The 19,077-nt window shown below is 39.4% G+C and overlaps 1 protein-coding gene across 2 annotated transcripts in view; it reads right to left on the bottom strand.

Annotated features, from left to right (window-relative positions):
• med16 (mediator complex subunit 16) overlaps positions 1-18,808 on the bottom strand; it is a 33,568-nt gene extending 14,760 nt beyond the window's left edge. The window contains exons 1-9 of one of the 2 annotated variants that reach the window (XM_043721030.2): positions 18,613-18,808; positions 16,920-17,027; positions 15,868-16,037; positions 15,229-15,660; positions 10,203-10,308; positions 8,416-8,568; positions 5,308-5,519; positions 4,015-4,221; positions 2,095-2,305 (exon numbers count right to left, since the gene is read on the bottom strand). In XM_043721030.2, coding sequence (XP_043576965.1) covers positions 2,095-2,305; positions 4,015-4,221; positions 5,308-5,519; positions 8,416-8,568; positions 10,203-10,308; positions 15,229-15,660; positions 15,868-16,037; positions 16,920-17,027; positions 18,613-18,748 — 1,735 coding nt within the window. In that variant the 5' untranslated portion in view covers positions 18,749-18,808. The remainder of the gene's footprint in view (positions 1-2,094; positions 2,306-4,014; positions 4,222-5,307; positions 5,520-8,415; positions 8,569-10,202; positions 10,309-15,228; positions 15,661-15,867; positions 16,038-16,919; positions 17,028-18,612) is intronic. The other variant, XM_087976096.1, reaches the window with a different exon arrangement.
• Between the last annotated feature and the right edge of the window lie 269 nt (positions 18,809-19,077).

A 19,077-nucleotide genomic window follows, 5' to 3' on the forward strand; every position in this document is an offset into this window, starting at 1 on the left:
AGTCATACAGATCAGGAGGATCCCTTTGGCCCATCAAGTCTGCAATGACAAAAAATACCCATCACCAATCCCACTTTCCAGCACTTGGCCCATAGCCTTATCACATATCAAATGAATATCCATACATTTTTTTTTAAAAAGTGGTGAGGTTTCCTGCTACTCACTAGCCTCTGAGCCAGTACATTCCACATTCACACTGCACTCCAAGTGAAAACATTCTTCCTTAAATACTCTCTAAACTTCCTGCCCTTCACCTTATCCATTATGTTCCTCGCATTGACCCTTCAACTAAGGAAAGCAGCTGCCTCCTAACCACCTTATCTGTGCTCCTCATAATCTTATACACTTCAATCAGGAACCCCTTATATCGGCCTTCCCTGTTCTAAAGGAAACAACCTGGGCCTATCCAGTGCCATTGAAAAAGGTGATTTCTAGCCTCTTTCACGAGCTCCTGCAGTCCACATGTTGTGGCTACACCACCAGCAATATCAGGAAACCCAGGATTTCAATCTAGTGACAGAGAATGAACAGTTAGGATAATGTGGCTTGGGAGGGAACTTGCTAGTGATGGTATTCCCCTATGTACAATTCTGGTTGCCCTGCTATAGGAAGGAGACTATTAAAATGGAGAGGGTTCAGATAAAATTTACTAGTCTGTCACCAGTACTGGAGGGTCTGAGTTAAAGGGAGAGGCTGGATAGTCTGGGACATTTTTCACTTGAGTGTAGGAGTTTGAGCGGGGGGGACCTTATTGAGGTTTATAAAATCATGAAGGGAATACATAAGGTGAACAGCAAAACATCTTTTCCCTATGGTGGGGGAGTTCAAAGTAGGAGGCATATTTTTAAGGTGAGTTGGGAAAAATTTAAAAGGAACCTGAAGGCCAAGTTTTTCCACACAAAAAATTGTTTGATATGAACTGCCAGAGGAAGTGGTACATGCAAGTAAAATTACAACACTTAAAAGGCATTGACAGATACACGAATAGGAAAGTTTGAGGGGGATATGAGCCAAATGCAGACAAGTGGGATTAGTTTAGTTTGGGAAACTTGGTCTGCACTGATGAGTTGGACTAAAGGGACTGCTTCTGTGCTGTATGACTCTGAGTTCGCTGCCCTTGTCCTTCTAAGTAGGAGGGCTTCATGAGTTTGGAAGATGTTAAACAGGCTTGGTGAGCTGTTGCAGTGTATCTTGTCTCTAGTACACAATGCAATCCTTTGTACCAGTGGTGCAGGAAATATTTATCTGCTTTATCCATGATGGTGTCAAGCTTCTTGAGTGTTGTTGAGCCAATGTGACAAGTGAAGAATATTCCATCAGACTCACAAATTGTGCCTTTTAGTGGGGAGACAGGAGGCAAGTTACTCTTTACAGAATTCCTTAGGTCTGACCTGCTTTGTAAGTGCAGCATTTATAAAACTGCTCCAGTTCAATTTCTGGTCAATGGTAAACCACAAAATTCAACAGTGATAATGCCAGAATGTCAATGGGAAGCAGTTAGGTTCTCTTTTGGTGAATATGATAATTGGCCACATTAGTATCACTTACTAATTTTCAGCCCAAGCCTGAATGTTGTCCAGGCTTTACTGTATATGGACATGGACTATTTCAGCATGAAGAATTATGAATGGTTTTGAATATCATGCAATCATCATCAAACATTCATACTTATGACCTTTTGATGGCAGAAAGGTAATTACTGAAGTATTGTTGAACATTGTTGGACCTACAACATTACCCTGATGATCAGCAGCAGTGATGTCCTGGGGCTGTGACAATGTTGCTCTACTTTGCCTAAAAACTGTCCAGTTTTATCTTAAAATGTAGAAATCAGTTAACTTATTCAATGACTTAAAGAAAGAACAGAATTTAAACCAATGATCCCAGCTCTATGCTTATTTGCCTCGGGTTTGGCAAAAAAAAAGGCAGTTGTATTTAAAAATAAATAACTTGCATAATGAAAGTCAGGATATGACTCCAACTTTTCTTGCATTTAAAAGCACCTGTAATTTGTAAGTTCAATCTGAAAACACTAGTAGCAGTATCTAAGCTGAAGAAATCAGAAAGCTTGCATTTCCATCACTTGGCACATACCAGTGTCAGTATTTTTACAGCAGATTTCAGTCAGGCGCTCTCCAGGGCTCTTGTCTGGCGTGTTAAGCAGATGTGGTCGAAGGAGTGATTTAAGTGTGGAACCAATCGCAATCAACAACAGCTTTGCATGGAAGTCACAGGCTCTTGCCAATGTGTTCGTTGACAACTTACACAAAGATGCTTTCATGGCAACAATTCGAGTAGACAGAACCTTAATAAAGCAAATAAAGCAACATTAAATACGTGCACAGAAAGAGAGCTCCCAAGTTTCCAAGGAAGCAATATTTTAACAAACTGAGCAAAGATCACTGCTATCCCAAGATATTACTCAAGGAAGGCTGGACAACACTAGTCTATAAATGGGATGTTACAGGTGGTTTTCCAATGTGGAAACAATGATTTACCTCTACATTCGTTTTAATATATTGTATTCATTGAAAACAATGCAGTCTCCACTACCTTGGGGTCACCAAAATACAAGAGTGATTGCTTTGTCCAACGTCTCTGTTCCACCTGGAGTTGTTCTCAGTTTCTGAGCTCCCGCAATTTAGTTCTCCACCTTGCTCCCCTTCTGACTTTGTTGTCCTAAGCGTTCTGCAATGTTCCAGGGAAGTTCAATGCAAGCTCAAGGAACAATACTTCAACTGTGTCTGCCACTGGCATTTGAAAGTCTGCCAAACTCAATATCACGTGTAGCAGGTTTAGAGCATAACCTCTGCCTGATTTTGTTTCCTTTTGTTTTGTTAAACTGTGATTTTTTTCAAGAAAGAATGTTTCTTTATTATTTCATTGCCACTATCTTTCTTAGACCATGATCCTTTTGTCATTTAAGCTCTTCTACCATCCTATCTTTTCCTACGTCCCGACATTTTACTTATTTTTTAAAAATCCCATTCTGAAGAAAATCATTGACTTGAAATACTCTTTCCCTCCCTGCAGATATTGCTAGGTCTGAGTATTTCTAGACTTTCCTGGTCATATTTCAGAGTTTGCATCTTGTTTTTGAAATCTTTTTTAGATGCAAGTTGTGAAACATATGTCAACCTGGATATCAGAAGTACTCCCCTACTCCTTACTGAATATAGTGTTAATTAAACTTGTATATGTGTTTACGTTTGTTCATTTAAGAAAGCAGGTGATGACATTTGTTTTTCCTGGTGGTGGTGGTGGTGGTGGTGATGACCAGTTTCACTCATTAATTCCAAGGCATAACTTCAACAAAGTAGCATACCCTTAGCACGGAACAGAAGTGCCCAGCTTAGACTCTGTAGAATCATAGAATCCCAACAGTGTGGAAAGAGGCCATTTGTCCCATCGAGTCTGCAATGTCCCCATCACACTAATGAGAGTAGTCCTTTTTAAAAGGGAAGTGGATAAATTTTTTTTTTCCTTTTTCAATGTGAATTCAAGTAGATAAGTTTCAGTAATCTGCTACGTCAGGGCATATGATCTCTTTTGTCTGTTGTAAAATGCTGTGATTACATAATTAAGGATTAGGTTAAGTACTCAGCTGTGAAAATATAACAAATACCAACTGTACAAGCACAGTTTCACATATCTGAAGCCTTAAATAGTATTTTCATAACAGTCTCTTATCTATAGTCTTCTGATTTAGGAATTGCACTGTTAACCAACACCATTTAGAAGATACCAAACTGACGAAATAAACTGATTCATCACTGCTACAGAAAGTTGCAGAACTGTCAGACTCAATCTCAATTCCATGCCTTCACCACTCTCCAAGTTGAGGGCTGTATTCCCTGAGCTCACATTTCATTAGTAAGATAAGAGTTTAGCTCGGCTTTTGTTTGTACATGCAGGTTTAATAATCAGCAAAAGTGGTTAATCTAAAAACAAGTGAGTATTATAGACAGACACATTATGTAACCGGCACAATGTGACATTCTATTAATCCCTCACCTGTTGCAAAGCCTGATTCTGGCGTGTATATTCCTCATGTAATTTCTCCACTAGGTTTTGCACCATGTTAGGCTGCACATGCAAAAGAATGTCCCACCAATCGTAACCAGTCACCATGCAGTACTCCAGTAGGAAAAGCAGGTGACGTAGCGATGTGTTCATATCTAAAGTGTGACCCATCGAAGGTGAGATCCTCAGCATACTTAACTGTTTGAGAACAAGATAGAAAGCCAGACTTCAAAATTTCAAGATAAAAGGACAATGCAAATTTTCATCATGAACACCGTACTAATTCCTTGAAAAATTCAGACAAGAGCAGAACTGACTCTTTTATAGTTTATTTCTATATTTTTTCAAAAATAAATCTACTTTCAAACCATGAAGAACCTTCTAAAAGCTGGTTAAGTAGTTTTTTTTCTTATAATATACTTATAGTTTTCTTCAACTACTGCCACTAAAAGAGAGTTGAGGGAGCTGGGGCACATATTGACACTGAGTACCACTGATTCAAGATTAAGGATTAGATTAGATTCCCTACAGTATGGAAACAACCCTTCAGACCAACAAGTCCACACCGACCCTTCGAAGAGTAACACACTCAGACCTACCCCCTATATTTACCCTGACTAATGCACCTAACACTACGGGCAATTTAGCATGGCCAATTCACCTGACCTGCACACCTTTGGATTGTGGGAGGAAACCGGAGCACCCAGAGGAAACACACGCAGATACGTGGAGAATGTGCAAACTCCACACAGACAGTCACCCGAGGTGGGAAACGAACCCGGGTCCCTGGCATTGCGAGGCAGCAGTGCTAACCAATAAGCCACAGTGCCGCCCCAGACTGCAGATGTTGAAGAGTCAGAGTCGTTAAGGTGAGGCACAACAGGTCAGGCAGCATCCGAGGAGGCGAGTTGACACTTTGGGCATAACCCTTCATCAGGACAAAAATGTTGACTCTCTTGCTCCTCAGACACTGCCTGACTTGCTCTGATTCAAGATTAATCAAATCAGTCCAGCTCCAGATCACAAGTCATTCGAGAATAAAACGTAAACTCACTTGAGTAGCCCACAAATAGAAAAGATGTGGTGAGCGGGAAAATATTTCTGCAGTGTATAGCATTTTTCTGTTGGGATGCATTTTTTAAAATTTGAAATGACTACTTTATTTTTAAATTAACAAAAATGAAGCAGTCATTTCAAATTTTGAAAATGCATCCCAGCAGAAAAATGCTATAATGTTTTCTAAATGTTGCATGACTTTCTAATTAACTCAAATTTTGTTCTCACCTTTCCATGGTTGTCTATTCCTACCAATGCCAACGAAGTCCAGGACAACTGTAATGCTTTGAAGTGTACAGAAGATGCAGTTGTACGTTGTCGTTTAATAGTTTGGTCATCTGTTGGTCGCTGAGAAGGAGTGCTGTAGAAAACTCCCATTGTTTGTAGTGAAAGTCTGTGAACAATGTGAATAGTTCCATCATGGAATGCTAATGCAAGTCCTGAACAGAATGAAAAATAAAATCTTTAGAATTTAGTACAAGAATGTTGTCCACATCAGACGCAATACACTCCTGCAGCCCAGGGATTATCATTGCTGTAGGATAATTAAGTCAGTGCATGGAACAAAAGCCACCATGTACTTCTTCAACCAACAATATTTGTTTGAAAATAGCACAGCTTTAAAAAATACAGATAATAATACATAAACCCATTTCTGGAAAGTCATTCATAATTTCTGTTAAGTTTAGATAGCTTATTAAATAGGGGCATAGCAGGGTGACCACAGTGCCATGGAGCACACATCCCCCAGTTCAATATGGCAATTCCAGGAAACTTTCACGTTTTTAACAACTATAAGTGCAAGCAGTGTGATCACCTGCAAGCAGTTGCGAAGAGAAAATAAGGTGGTTATAAAGGGATGCAAATAGATTAAGTTAGTGGGTAAAGATCCAGGACATAGGGTTTGGAAAAATTGTCCACTTTGGCAGGAATAATTAAAGAAAGTATATTATCTAAATGGTGACAGTTTATAGAGCTTTGAGCTACAGAGGGATCTGGAAGTTCTAGTGTATGAATCACCAAAAGCTAGCATGCAAATATAACAAGTAATTAGGAAAGTATTTATTGAGAGGTGAATTGAAGGGAGGTTATATTTCAATTATACAGGTGCAACTACATGTAGAGTATGGTGTACAGCATTGTCACAGTTTAGGGGTTCACTCAACTAATCCATACCATGGGTGACTTGTCCCATGAATAAGTACTGGACAAGGTAAACTTGCATCTGCTGGAGCTTCGAACAGTAAGAGACAACCTAATTGAAACGTGCAAGGTCCTGAGGGGTCTTGATAGGGTGCATTTGCAAAGGATAGCTCCTCTTGTGATCACTGCTTAAAACTCAGGGGTTGTCTATTTAAAACACAGATAAGCATAATTATTTTCTGACAGAGGGTTGTGAATGTGTAGAACTCTCTCAAGAGGCAGTGGAAGCAGAGATTTTTTGATGGAGTTAGATACATTCTTAACAAGCAAAGGGTGAAAGGTTATTAGGGATAGACAGATCAGTCATGATCTTTTGAAGTGGCCTATTCCTGCTCCTAATTCAGATATCTGCACGTATGTTCACAAGAAAATAAAATCATGCAACCAATGATTAGAATCTAGAATGCATTAAGTTTGGTAGAGACTTTCAAAAGGAATTGTATAAGCACCTATGGAGTAATGATTTGCATGACTTTCATCATTTATATAAATGATTTGGATGTGAACATAGGAGGTACAGTTAGTAAGTTTGCAGATGACACCTAAATTGGAGGTATAGTGGACAGCAAAGAAAGTTACCTCAGTTTACAATGAGATCTTGATCAGATGGGCCAATGGGCTGAGAAGTGGCAGATGGAGTTTAATTTAGACAAATGCAAGGTGCTGCATTTTGGAAAAGCAAATCAGAGCAGGACTTATACACTTAATGGAAAGGGAGTGTTGCTAAACAAAGAGACCTTGAAGTGCAGGTTCATAGTTCCTTCAAAATAGAGTCACAGGTAGAAAGGATAGTGAAGGTGGTATCCCGTATGCTTTCCTTTATTGGTCAGAGCATTGAATATAGAAGTCAAGATTAGAGTGGTGCTGGAAAAGCACAGCAGGTCAGGCAACATCCAAGGAGCAGGAAAATCTACGTTTCGGGCAGGAGCCCTTCATCAGGAAATAGGAATTGGGAGATCATGTTGAGGTTGTATAGACATTGGTTAGGCCAATTTTGGAATATTGCGTGCACTCTTGTCTTCTTCTTATTGGAAGGATGCTGTGAAACTTGAGAGTTCAAAAAAGATTTACAAGGATGTTTCCAGGGTTGGAGGATTTGAGCTATAGGGAGATGTGAATAGGCTGGGGCTGTTTTCCCTGGAGTGTCAGAAGCTGAGGGGTGACTTCATAGAGGTTTATAAAATCAGGAGGGGCATGAATAGGATAAATAGAAGGTCGTTTCCCTAGGGTCGTGGGGGGGGGGGGGGGGGGGGGAGTTGAGAACTAGAGGGCATAGATTTAGGGTGAGAGGGGAAGATATAAAAGGAACCTAAGGGGCAACCTTTTCACACAGAGGATGGAACGTGTATGGAATGAGCTGCCACACGAAATGGTGGAAGCTGTACAATTACAGTATTTAAATGGCATCTGGATGGGTATATGAATAGGAAGGGTTTAGAGGGATATCGACCAAGTGCTGACAAATGGGACTAGATTAGGTTACGATATCTGGTCAGCATGGACAAGTTGAACCAAAGGATCCGTTTCCATGCTGTACATCAGTATGATTTTATGACTTTGTGAAAAAAGCAGCTGAATGGAGCAAAGGGAGTTGCTGTTGTAGACAGCTAATACAAACAAAACAGACAGAATCGCCTCCTTCAGTGCTGTAACCATTCGATGAGTACATTTAGAAAATAAATTTCAAAAATGGCATACTCTCATTACAGAAAAGCATCTAACTTTTTTCAATTAGCTGTTCTTCATCAGCAAATCGCTCCCTAAGGATAGGAGTGTCAAACTGCCCTGAAAACAATACAAATACGACTTTAGCAAACAGAAGAGAAACAGCCATAGATTCCAGCTATTTCCAGTGCTAATGCATGCCAACAAATAAGGTAACTCAAACACCATACTCTCTTGAGCTACCAGACAGGGATTTGATGATCTGAAAGCCATTCTGTTCAGTTACCATCACAGCTGGTCTTCAGCAATTTCTAAATCTCACCATAACATGATCAAACATTATTAAACAGAAAATGAAGACTTTGAGAAGTTCAAGCTCAGGGATTCATAAAGCCACATTTTATTGGACAAGTGGAAAAATATTAACAAAATTTTTACTTTGATTTTAGTGTGAGGGATAGTACTAACCAAGTCCTGGGAAGAATTTGGTGTCTGTCGCCACCTTTAGGTCAGTGCTGGTCAGTGAAATTGGAAGTTTGGGTAAACCCACAGCTGTTACTCTATCCAGGTCATTGGTTGCAGATAGAATTCTCCACTTCAAAATGCTTGGCTGTTTATCACCTAAACAAAGCAAATCAAGAATTACAACACGAAATAAAAGAAAAATATAAAGGATACTAGAGATCACAAATGAAAACAAAATGGAGAAACTAAACATAAAAATGTCTGAAGAGTCCTATTGGATTCAAAATATTTCAGTTTCTCTTTCCACAGATGCTATCAGACCTGACCAGTTCCTCTACCATTTTATTTTTATTGCAATGAACAAAAGGTGCATTTCAACAATGAAATAGGCAACATGATGCATCAGATACATTCAGTTTACAGACCAATTTACGTAGGAACTTGCACATCCAGAGAAAAACTCAAAGCTCAGTTAGTATGACCAAAATGGTACACAAAATTAATGACCTCTATCTTTTAATTGATTTTCACACCAAATTCCAGCCAAACTACCTACAGTTTCTGATAATATTAGAATTGACTCCTTGGGCAATAGTACAAAGAATATTAATCCAGCTACGTGAACAATATTCTGCTTCTTAGGTCAGTGTTAAAGAGAGATAGAAATTGGGAAAACTCTCAGTATTCTGTACAAAGTGAGATTGCCATCCCTACTATAATGCAATTAAAGGTTACCATTGTTTTTAATGAAGAATCATTAATCATTTACTACTAATGGCTTATGAAATTATCTTATCAATGCAACAAACCTGGTCATTTCCCTCATACACAGCTGAAGAAGCCCAACGATTTTTAATTATTCAGATCTTTTCAAAGAAACATCACAGATATGAGTCATAGAGATGCACAGCATGGAATCAGGCCCTTCGGTCCAACCCGACCATGTCGACCAGATATCCCAATCCAATCTAGTCCCATCTGCCAGCACCCGGCCCATATCCCTCCAAACGCTTCCTATTCATATACCCATCCAAATGCCTCTTAAATGTTACAATTGTTCCAGCCTCCCACTTTCTCTGGCAGCTCATTCCATCCACGTACCACCCTCTGTGTGAAAAAGTTGCCCCCATAGGTCTCTTTTATATTTTTCCCCTCTCACCCTAAACCTATGCCCTCTAGTTCTGGACTCCCCAACCCCAGGGAAAATATTTTGCCTATACACCCTATCCATGCCCCTCATAATTTCATAAACCTCTATAAGGTCACCTTTGCCTTTTTCCAGCATCATTAATATATTGAAACCCTTCTCCTTAGTCTAGTGTTTAACTTGTTTCTTAGATCAAGATTTGATTTGATTTTGATTAAACTATAAACAGCCATTTCCATGGGGTGAAGAATAAGGGGTCGGTCCAAAAGCAGTAGCACAAAACATTTAGCAAATGAGCAAATAACATTTAGCAAAAAATTTAGCATTTAGCAAATAAAACAGTAATATGCAGAAGAATACTACAGCTGCGGTGTGACTAGTTTTTCAGCAAAAGGTTTGATCTCAGCTTTGTACTCAGATTCCACCTCGGAAGAGTTCACAAAGTTCAATTTACTGGGGAGTCATCAGAACGGGGGAAAGCACACCCAACCTTAATCACTGATAACAACCAGGTTTCAGAAGAATGTACATTCTGTAATATACTACTTGCAGCCTCTTTGAAAGAGCAGGTTAAGTGTCAAGTACTATTACGTGCAATTTATACTTAATGAATCTTGTTTGGAGCAGTAACATCAATACTCACCCACAGGGGAAATTGGCTGAAAGATGTTATTCACTGGTAGCCCTTCCTTCCTTAATGACCAACATTCTACAATACTGCCAGTCAGACTGGAAGCACACAGTAATACCTGCAGGGGACATGAAATATCAATGACTTTGACACCCAAGCTTTTACATTAGTAATAGTGACAGATCTGAAACAAAAGATTAATTCTACTAATCTGAAATGGTTTGTTACCATCACAGTTACTCGCCCCCCAATTGCCAATTTCAGTTACCAGTAGAACAGAATGCTTATCATACCAAAGTACTATTAAGAGTGAAAACTTAGAAGTCAAACCATCATTTGCAGTGATCAAAATGTATCAGTGGGCTGATTTAACATACTCAAAACCCATGCACTTGTATAGTTAAAATCAGACACTGCAGAAACAGTTACAAAAATAAGAAAATAAATTATGGTCAGGCAGCACCAGTAGACTGATGCATGGTTCCCTGTTAATGGTGAATGCACCCCCCCATTCTAAAGGAATTTCTATTCCTTGCACTGTAGATCATTACCATAAACTTGTTCACCCTAAAAAGGAATACTACACCCGTTCTGAAGAACATGATGGCATGAGAGAGGGTACAGAAATACATTTGCTCGTGAATCTGACTATGTATGCCATTCAGCCCTCGAGTCTACTCAGTCATTCAATAAGATCATGGGTGATTGGATTGTAAACTCAAATCAACAAACCTGCCTACCCCTGAAAACTTTTTAAACTCCTTAACAAGAATCTACCTGCCATTGCTTCAAAAATATTCAAGGACTCTGATCCCACCATTTTTTCCAGGAAGAAAGCTCCAAACACACTCAATACTGAGAGGCATGGATAGGTTGAATACACTCAGTCTTTTTCCTAGGATTGGGGAATTGAGGACTGGAGGGCATCAGTTTAAGGTTAGGGGGAAAGAATAAAAGGAAACCTGAGGAACAACTTATTTTACAGAGGGTAGTACGCATATGGATTGAACTGCTGGCGGAAGTGGTTGAGGTGGGTACATTAACAACATTTAAAAGACATTTGGACAAATACATGGATAAGAAAGGATTAGAAGGATATAGGCCAATTGCAGGGAAATGGGGTTAGTGTGGACAGACATTTTGGTTGGCATGGATCAGTTTGGGCCAAAGGGTCTGTCTCCATGCTTATAGGACTGTATGACTCAGATACAGAATTTCACCTAATATCTGATTTTCAAACAGAGATCCCCTAGTTTAGATTCTTCTCGGAGGAAACATTCTCTCTACATCTATCCTATCAAGAACCTTTTGGATTTTGTATGTTTCAATCAATTCATCTTGTAGTCTTCTAAACTCCAAAAGGATACAAGCCTAGACTGTCTGACTGATAACTTGTGTAAGATAGCTTGCACATTCCAGGTATTAGTCTAGTAAACCTGCTCAGAACTACCTCCAAAGCACTTACACATTTCCTTAAATAAGGTACTGAGCAGTGTTCTGGATGTGGTCTCACCAGAGCCCTGTGTAACTGAAGCATAACCTCCCTATTCTTGTACTCAATTACACTCATGGTAACCAAAAGCTTTCTATTAACTTACTCAATTACTTACTGTAACTGCAGACTAACCTTTTGTAATTCACACACAAAGACACCCAGGACCCTATATATCTCAGAACGCTTCAATCTCACCATTTAAATAATATGTTTTTTTAATTTATTCTTCCTGCTAAAATGGAAAATTTCACATTTGCCCATATTATTCTCCATTTTCCACATTTTCCTTGCTTACTTAACCTTTTTGTAACCTCCTTACGTATTCTTTACAACTTCCCTTTCTTCCTATCTTTTTGTCACCAGCAAAATTGGCAACCATACCTTCCGTCCTTTCAACTAAATCATTATATAAATTGTGAACAGTTGAGGTCTCAGCTTGACCCATGGCACACCACTTGTCAAATCCGGCCAACCTGAAAAAGACCAATTTACACCTGCTTCCCATGAGCCAGCCAATTTCTACCCATGTCATATGCTATCTCCAAACCACAAGCTTTTAATTTCCACAACAATCTTTGAAGTCACATTTTATCAAATGCCAGTGGAAACGCAAGTACAGCACATCCACCAATTCCCTTTATCATCACGGCACGTTACCTCCTTAAAGAACTCTAACAGATTAACAAACATGATTTCCATTTCACAAAGCCATGCCAATTCTGCACGATTACCTTAAACCTATCCAAGTGTGTTTTTGTAATTTATTAAATAATTGCTTCTAACATTTGCTACAGATATTAAGGTGGGAGAAAGTGAGGACTGCAGATGCTGGAGATCAGAGCTTAAAGTGTGTTGCTGGAAAAGCACAGCAGGTCAGGCAGCATCCAAGGAGCAGGAGAATCAACATTTCAGGCATAAGCCCTTCTTCAGGAATGAGGAAGGTGTGCCAAGCAGGCTAAGATAAAGGGTAGGGAGGAGGGACTTGGGGGAGGGGCGTTGGGAATGCGATAGGTGGAAGGAGGTTAAGGTGCAGGTGATAGGCCAGAGTGGGGTGGGGGCGGAGAGATTGGAAAGAAGTTTGCAGGTCAAGAAGGCAGTGCTGAGTCCGGGGGTTGGGACTGAGCTAAGGTGGGGGGAGGGGAAATGAGGAAGCTGGAGAAATCTGCATTCATCCCTTGTGGTTGGAGGGTTCCTAGGCGGAAGATGAGGCCCTCCTTCCACCTATCGTATTACCAACGCCCCTCCCCCAAGTCCCTCCTCTCTACCTTTTATCTTAGCTTGCTTGGCACACCCTCCTCATTCCTGAAGAAGGGCTTATGCCCGAAACTTCGATTCTCTTGTTCCTTTGATGCTGCCTGACCTGCTACGCTTTTCCAGCAACACATTTTTAAGCTCTGATATAAAACCTGCTCAATTTGTCTGTTTCCTTATTTTCCAAGATGAATTCTCCAGTCTGACATACTATAGGGCCAGCATTCACTTTGTTGATACTGTTCTTCTTTAAATACTTACATAAATATTTAAGTATTTTATATTTTACATTTATGGGTAAATTTATGCTCTAATTTTTCTCCCCTTAATGAATATTTGTTTTTTTTTAATATTCTGACCTGTGACTTGTATTTCCATAATTGTATGCTTTTTCATTTAGTTTAACACAACCTTTAATATGTCTACTTAATCCTAAAGAGTGAATCGCCCATTGGAATGTTCCTTATTTGAGCATGGTTTCAGGAATGAGGGATTTCAGTTATGTGAATAAACTAGGGAAGCTGTGACTATTCTCTTTGAAGAATGGATGGTTGGAAAATTTGATAGAGGTATTTAAAATCTCGAAGAGTCAGAATAGAGTATATAGAGTCATAGAGCTGTACAGCAAGGCTTCGGTTCAACTTGTTCATGTCAACCAAACATCCTAAATTAATCTAGTCCCATTTGCCAGCATTCAGCCCTTATCACACTAAGCCCTTTTTATGCGTACACCCATCCGGATGCCAGAGGGATAGAGATCAGAGGGCACAGACTGAAGGTGCAATGACAATGAGGAATAACTTTCTATGTGGCAAATAGATAGGATCTGGACATCACTGCCTTCGAATATGCTGGAGACAAATTCAATCATCATATTTAAAAGGGAATTGGATTGTTACAGGAAAAGGAATTATGTGCAGGGCCCAGACTGAATTTTGCACAAGATAAATTGCTTTTGCAGCATGGTGGGTCAAATGGCATCTGATGGTACTGTAACCATTCAAAGGTGACACTATGAAAGACATTAAGAAACTAAAGGACTATATAGAATATGAAACAACACTAATACTTCTGATAGCCAGGAACTTTATAGTGGCACAAGAACAAAGTTTGGTGTAGCTAACATCTGAAATAAAAACATAAAATGCCAAGAATGCTCAGCAGACCTGAGATCATCTATGGATAAACACTTTAACTTCTGGTCAGTCCTGAAACATTAATGCTGTTTCTTTCTCGAAAGATTCTGTCAGACTTGTGAAGCATTTCAAACTTCTGAGATGTTAAAGGGTTAATTTGTTCTGCTGACCTGCAAGAAATTGGATGTCCCAGGGGTAGGTTGGCATGTTTCTCTATCTTGCAGGTAGAATGTAAAAAAAAATTATATTGCCATCTCCTGCTAGTCAGAATCAATAAAAACATTGCAGTTAAAAGTCTGCCCACACCCTGCAGTTAAAAAAAGATTTATACCAGATCTTGCCATTAAGGAATGATCTGAATTACATTATTTTCAGAAACAATCAAATCACTACTTTGTGTCTTGGTTGGCATGTGACTACAGGGGAGTGGCTGGGGGTTGTCTTGTGGGTATTACCAAATGTAATGTAAAATTTTGTATAAAAGGAAGAACTGGTCACTTTGTTCAGAGAGCTTTGCGTGACACGCTTTGCAAAGTGTTAAGTGATCCTCCAAAAACTTGTACTTGCTCAATAAATTTTGGCTGTTCACAGAAGTTGGCATATTGCAGTTGCATCAAATGTTTGAAAATCTCAAGAAAAAGAATCTAACACCTCCACTGATTTTCAGAATTAAATTGGTAACCATATGTACATGGTTACAGCACAGCTTCTCTTATTCAGGTCAGCTACAGAAAATGGCAGCCTACCAGAATTAAGAATAAATACACTATCATAAATGACGATTTAAATGATTATAGCTTTATTGAATGTTATTTTGATAAAGTTTAAATAGACTCTCATCCATCAACAATGGCAATACTTATGTTATGTGGATACTAATATCAATTCTCACACACTAACTGCATGGACAGTATGTTTTGAGAATTTTTTAATCTCTATAGGCATAACATAGTTTGGTTGCCTTAATACTATCAATTTCAAAATGAAACTAGTTGCATTTAGATATATTTACTTCAGAAGTGATTTTTTTGATAATACAAGGAACTATAACAAACACATTGACCAACAGATACCTGAATTCCAACAGAAAAATGCCTTTGTGTGAGACTGGCAGCAGAGGTATGCAGGGAGAGAAATAAGGAAAGAATCACATTACCTGCTCAGATGTCTCTCTTGTTAAAAATTTCAGGTGTGTGACAGCCGGATACTTCTCCTTTCGAGCAGTGTCTGTTGTACAGCGCATGAAGAGTGACGGAAGCAGTTCAGTGTCAATTTTGCATTTCTCATTTACAACACTCACACAGACTTTATAAAATTGAACAGGAGAAGAGCTGCTACCATCCGAAGTGGTCACTACGATGTTCCCACCACCAGTGAATGCTATGTCTGCCAGGGCAACTCTGCTTCTCAAGCGTGATAAACTCTCTGTAGCAGTGAGAACCTGTCCACTTGGTTTCAGTAACGACACAGTCACTAGACCACTGATGGTTACAGCAATCCAACCTTCCATTGGCTTCCCTCCAAAAAGTGTCAAGGAAGGGGAGAACTTCACTCGAGAAAACTTCTCACCAAAATTGGACGCTCCAGACTGATGGGGAATGAGGTAAAAAATAAAATAAAAGTAATCTTAAAGTTCCAGAATTTAAGAGTCACAAATTAATGAGAAAATGCAGTTCGGTGCTACACCTAGCCATGTGACAGACTGTATCGGGCAGTGAACTTTGTTTCAGACAAGATGTTGGATTTTGACAGGTCGTTAAAAAAAATTGCTTAAGACTTTGACTGCAGCACATACCTTTTCTACATGCAAGGCCAACTTGACACCATTGTGTAGCCATGACAAGGCCACTATAGGGTCCCCATCCACTGAACTCCCGACTATATTATCCCAGCTGTTCACCAGATGATCAGTCATACTCCAGCATTTCACCTGACCATCGGCATCAGCAGATAATAACCGAGAACCTTACAAGGAGGCAGAGTAGAGCAAAATGACATATTTTAGACAGATATTTCAATTCAAAAAGATACATTTTAGAAACAATTATGGTACCATTCAGTTCCTGAGCTAACTTTATTTTCCAACTATATTAAATTTGAAGTCAGAAGATAATTCAGTCAACAACATAGTAGCTATCCACAAAGGAAATGTGAATGTCATAGAGTCAGATGTACAGCATGGAAACAGACCCTTCGGTCTAACTCCATGCCAACCAGATAACCCAAATTAATCTAGATCCATTTGCCAGCACTTGGCTCAGATTCCTCTAAACCCTTCATATTCGTATACCCATCTAGATGCCATTTAAATGTTGTAACTGTACCAGCCTCCACCATTTCCTCTAGCAGCTCATTCCATACACGCACCATTACTGAAGTAGCAAGCATTGATCTGGAGGAGTGCTCTTCTGCAAACATTGAGAAAGAGTTCTTCTCTGCATTGTGTGGTAAAATCAAAAGCACACTTTGTAAAGTATTTTGTGGCTTTGCTACACGATAAAGCAGAAACATTATCTCAACTATACAACTTCTCAGATGATTAATAAGAAGTGTTCCTACCGAGCGCATCTTTAAATGAGGGTACAGACAATAGGGAAAAACATTGAACAGGTCAGATCTTAAGCCCGAAACCTTCAGTACCACCTAGCACCACTAACTAGTGAGGATAACTGATCTTCATCAGATTGTAATTTTTTTCATTTAAAGTATAATGCATATGGTAGTTATTTGTTTATCAAATCCATGATGGGCTTGCATAACTAGATTTGCCTTATTATTTTATGATTGAATCTGGTGGTCCTGGGTCAAAACAGTTATATTCTTACAGGTTAACCAAACAAAGCTTACCAGATTGATCCCACTCCAAAGAAGTAATCACTTCATGATGTCCTGAGTTGATGGAGTAAACATCCCAGGGATGCTCAGTGTCCAAAATGTGAATCATATAAGTAAGATCTGTAAGAAAGCGATGTACAGTTAGGAAACTATGTACAATCTCACTGCCCAAATTATTCTCAAATAAATCATGAATAATCTAATATCAAACAATTTTGGAAACACAGAGCCAGTTGATTAGGTCTAAATATTGAAAAATATACAGTACAAGGTTTAGGAACAAACGTAAAGACAAAGAAAGGAAACATTCTCGTCAGCACTCAGTAAGAATGCAAACGTTGGTACTTCTCATGAAAGAGTAAGGTTTGGGGCCTGAGCTCATCACTGCAAAGTCGTAGTGGTTTAGCAAGACCCCAACATGTTGGAAATTCCTTTCCTTTTAACAAATACACTGCACTGACCTGGTTCAAGTTGGCAACACACCTAGAGTTCAAAGTTTTGGTTGTCAGCTTTCACAAAAGTTTAAGTCCAGCCAGAAGCAGAACGTAGGAAAAATGTTTTACAAAGCAATTGGATCAATTATTTTGTGGCCTCAACATTCAATTGATACTGCAAATGTTTTATACTTGTTCCAGCCCTGTCCTGTTTTGACTTCTATTTAGAAGTTAAAGGTTTCCCAACAGTATTTTGAATATTTATCTTATTTAGTACTACTCCAATATATCTGAGAGCATTTCTTTTATTTCTAGTTACAATATAAAAAATTGGGTTGGAGTTTAGATCAGCAAATTTTATTTTGGAAAATAATCTAGAGCCAATGTCTTCTCCACTTTCTGCTGACAACAAACTTCTCAGGGCCTGCTGCTTTTGAAGCCACAGGAATTCTTTGAACCTATCCAATTTGATATTTATTGTATGTCCAACAAACAAAACAAAATATCTTAATCCCCAGGGATACAGACATTGTATTAAAAACAAATTGTTCAATATTGTAGTCAGAAGCATACAATAAATGCAAAAAAAATCTTATATTTTTATTGCAGTTCTCACAATATCAGGATATCTTAAATCACTTCCTTTTTGAAATAAAGTCATTATTGTAATGTAGGAAATGCAGAGAGCTAAATTATGCAGAGCAAAATCTAACCAACAATAATGCAAATAAAAACACGATAATCTGCTTTCAGGTGTTGGTTGATTATTACACTGGAAAGAAGTTCCATGCCCTGCTCTAAATAGTGCACGGCCATCTTTAACATACATTTTAGAAGACCCCAACAACTCAAAGATGGTACCTTCTCGCATGGTACATTCCCTCTTAAATTCACTGATGTGTCAGCCTAGATTTGTGCTCAAGTCTTTGAGGGCAAGTACCTGACTAAACGGCAAAAACTGATAGCTGCAGTATGATAGACTCAGGCTAGGTGACATCTACTTCTTTCCTTGGTTGACACAGTCAACCAAAACATAAGTTTATCGTTTTGAATTATTGCTGAGATCTTGTTCTCTGCAAATGGGTTGATATTTCTGTCACGTAACAACTGTCACACTCTGTTTATCAAGCTCTTCAAGGTGTTTCCAAAAGCCAGGTCAGCGTTAGAGAAATTCATACCGCTGGAGATAGTATTTAAGAATTTTAAATCACCGTAACTTTATTATGTCCGAAAAGAAAGATCAGGCAGAAAGACCAGACCCAAAACCTTACCTTGTTCTTCCTCGTTCTTCAAATCCGTTGTGAAGGCAACCAGGTTTCTGCAGGACCAAGCACATACCAGCAACACAGACGGACAATAATTGCTCTTCGGCCGCTTCTCCCACTCACAGACATAGGCTATATCCATATTTACTTTGTCAGAGCCTGTCCACTTGGTTTCCCAACGCCTAGAGCGCAAGCGCGGCCCGACTAGCCATCCCCAGAGCGCAGGCGTGCTTCGACCCGCTACACCCAGAGCGCAGGCGCGGTCCGTCTAGCGATATCCAGAGCGCAGGCGTGCTACGACCCGCTACACCCAGAGCGCAAGCGCGGCTCGGCTAGCCATACCCAGAGCGCAAGCGCGGCTTGGCTAGCCATACCCAGAGCGCAAGCGCGGCCCGTCTATCCGTACTCAGCGCAAGCGCTGCCCGACCTGCCGTACTTACAGCGTAGATATGCTCATTGACACGGCGCATG

The sequence above is a fragment of the Chiloscyllium plagiosum genome, unplaced genomic scaffold (assembly GCF_037043375.1).
Source record: "Chiloscyllium plagiosum isolate Xiang-an unplaced genomic scaffold, Cpla_swu_hap1 HiC_scaffold_28, whole genome shotgun sequence".
In the NCBI taxonomy this organism is placed as follows: domain Eukaryota; kingdom Metazoa; phylum Chordata; class Chondrichthyes; order Orectolobiformes; family Hemiscylliidae; genus Chiloscyllium; species Chiloscyllium plagiosum.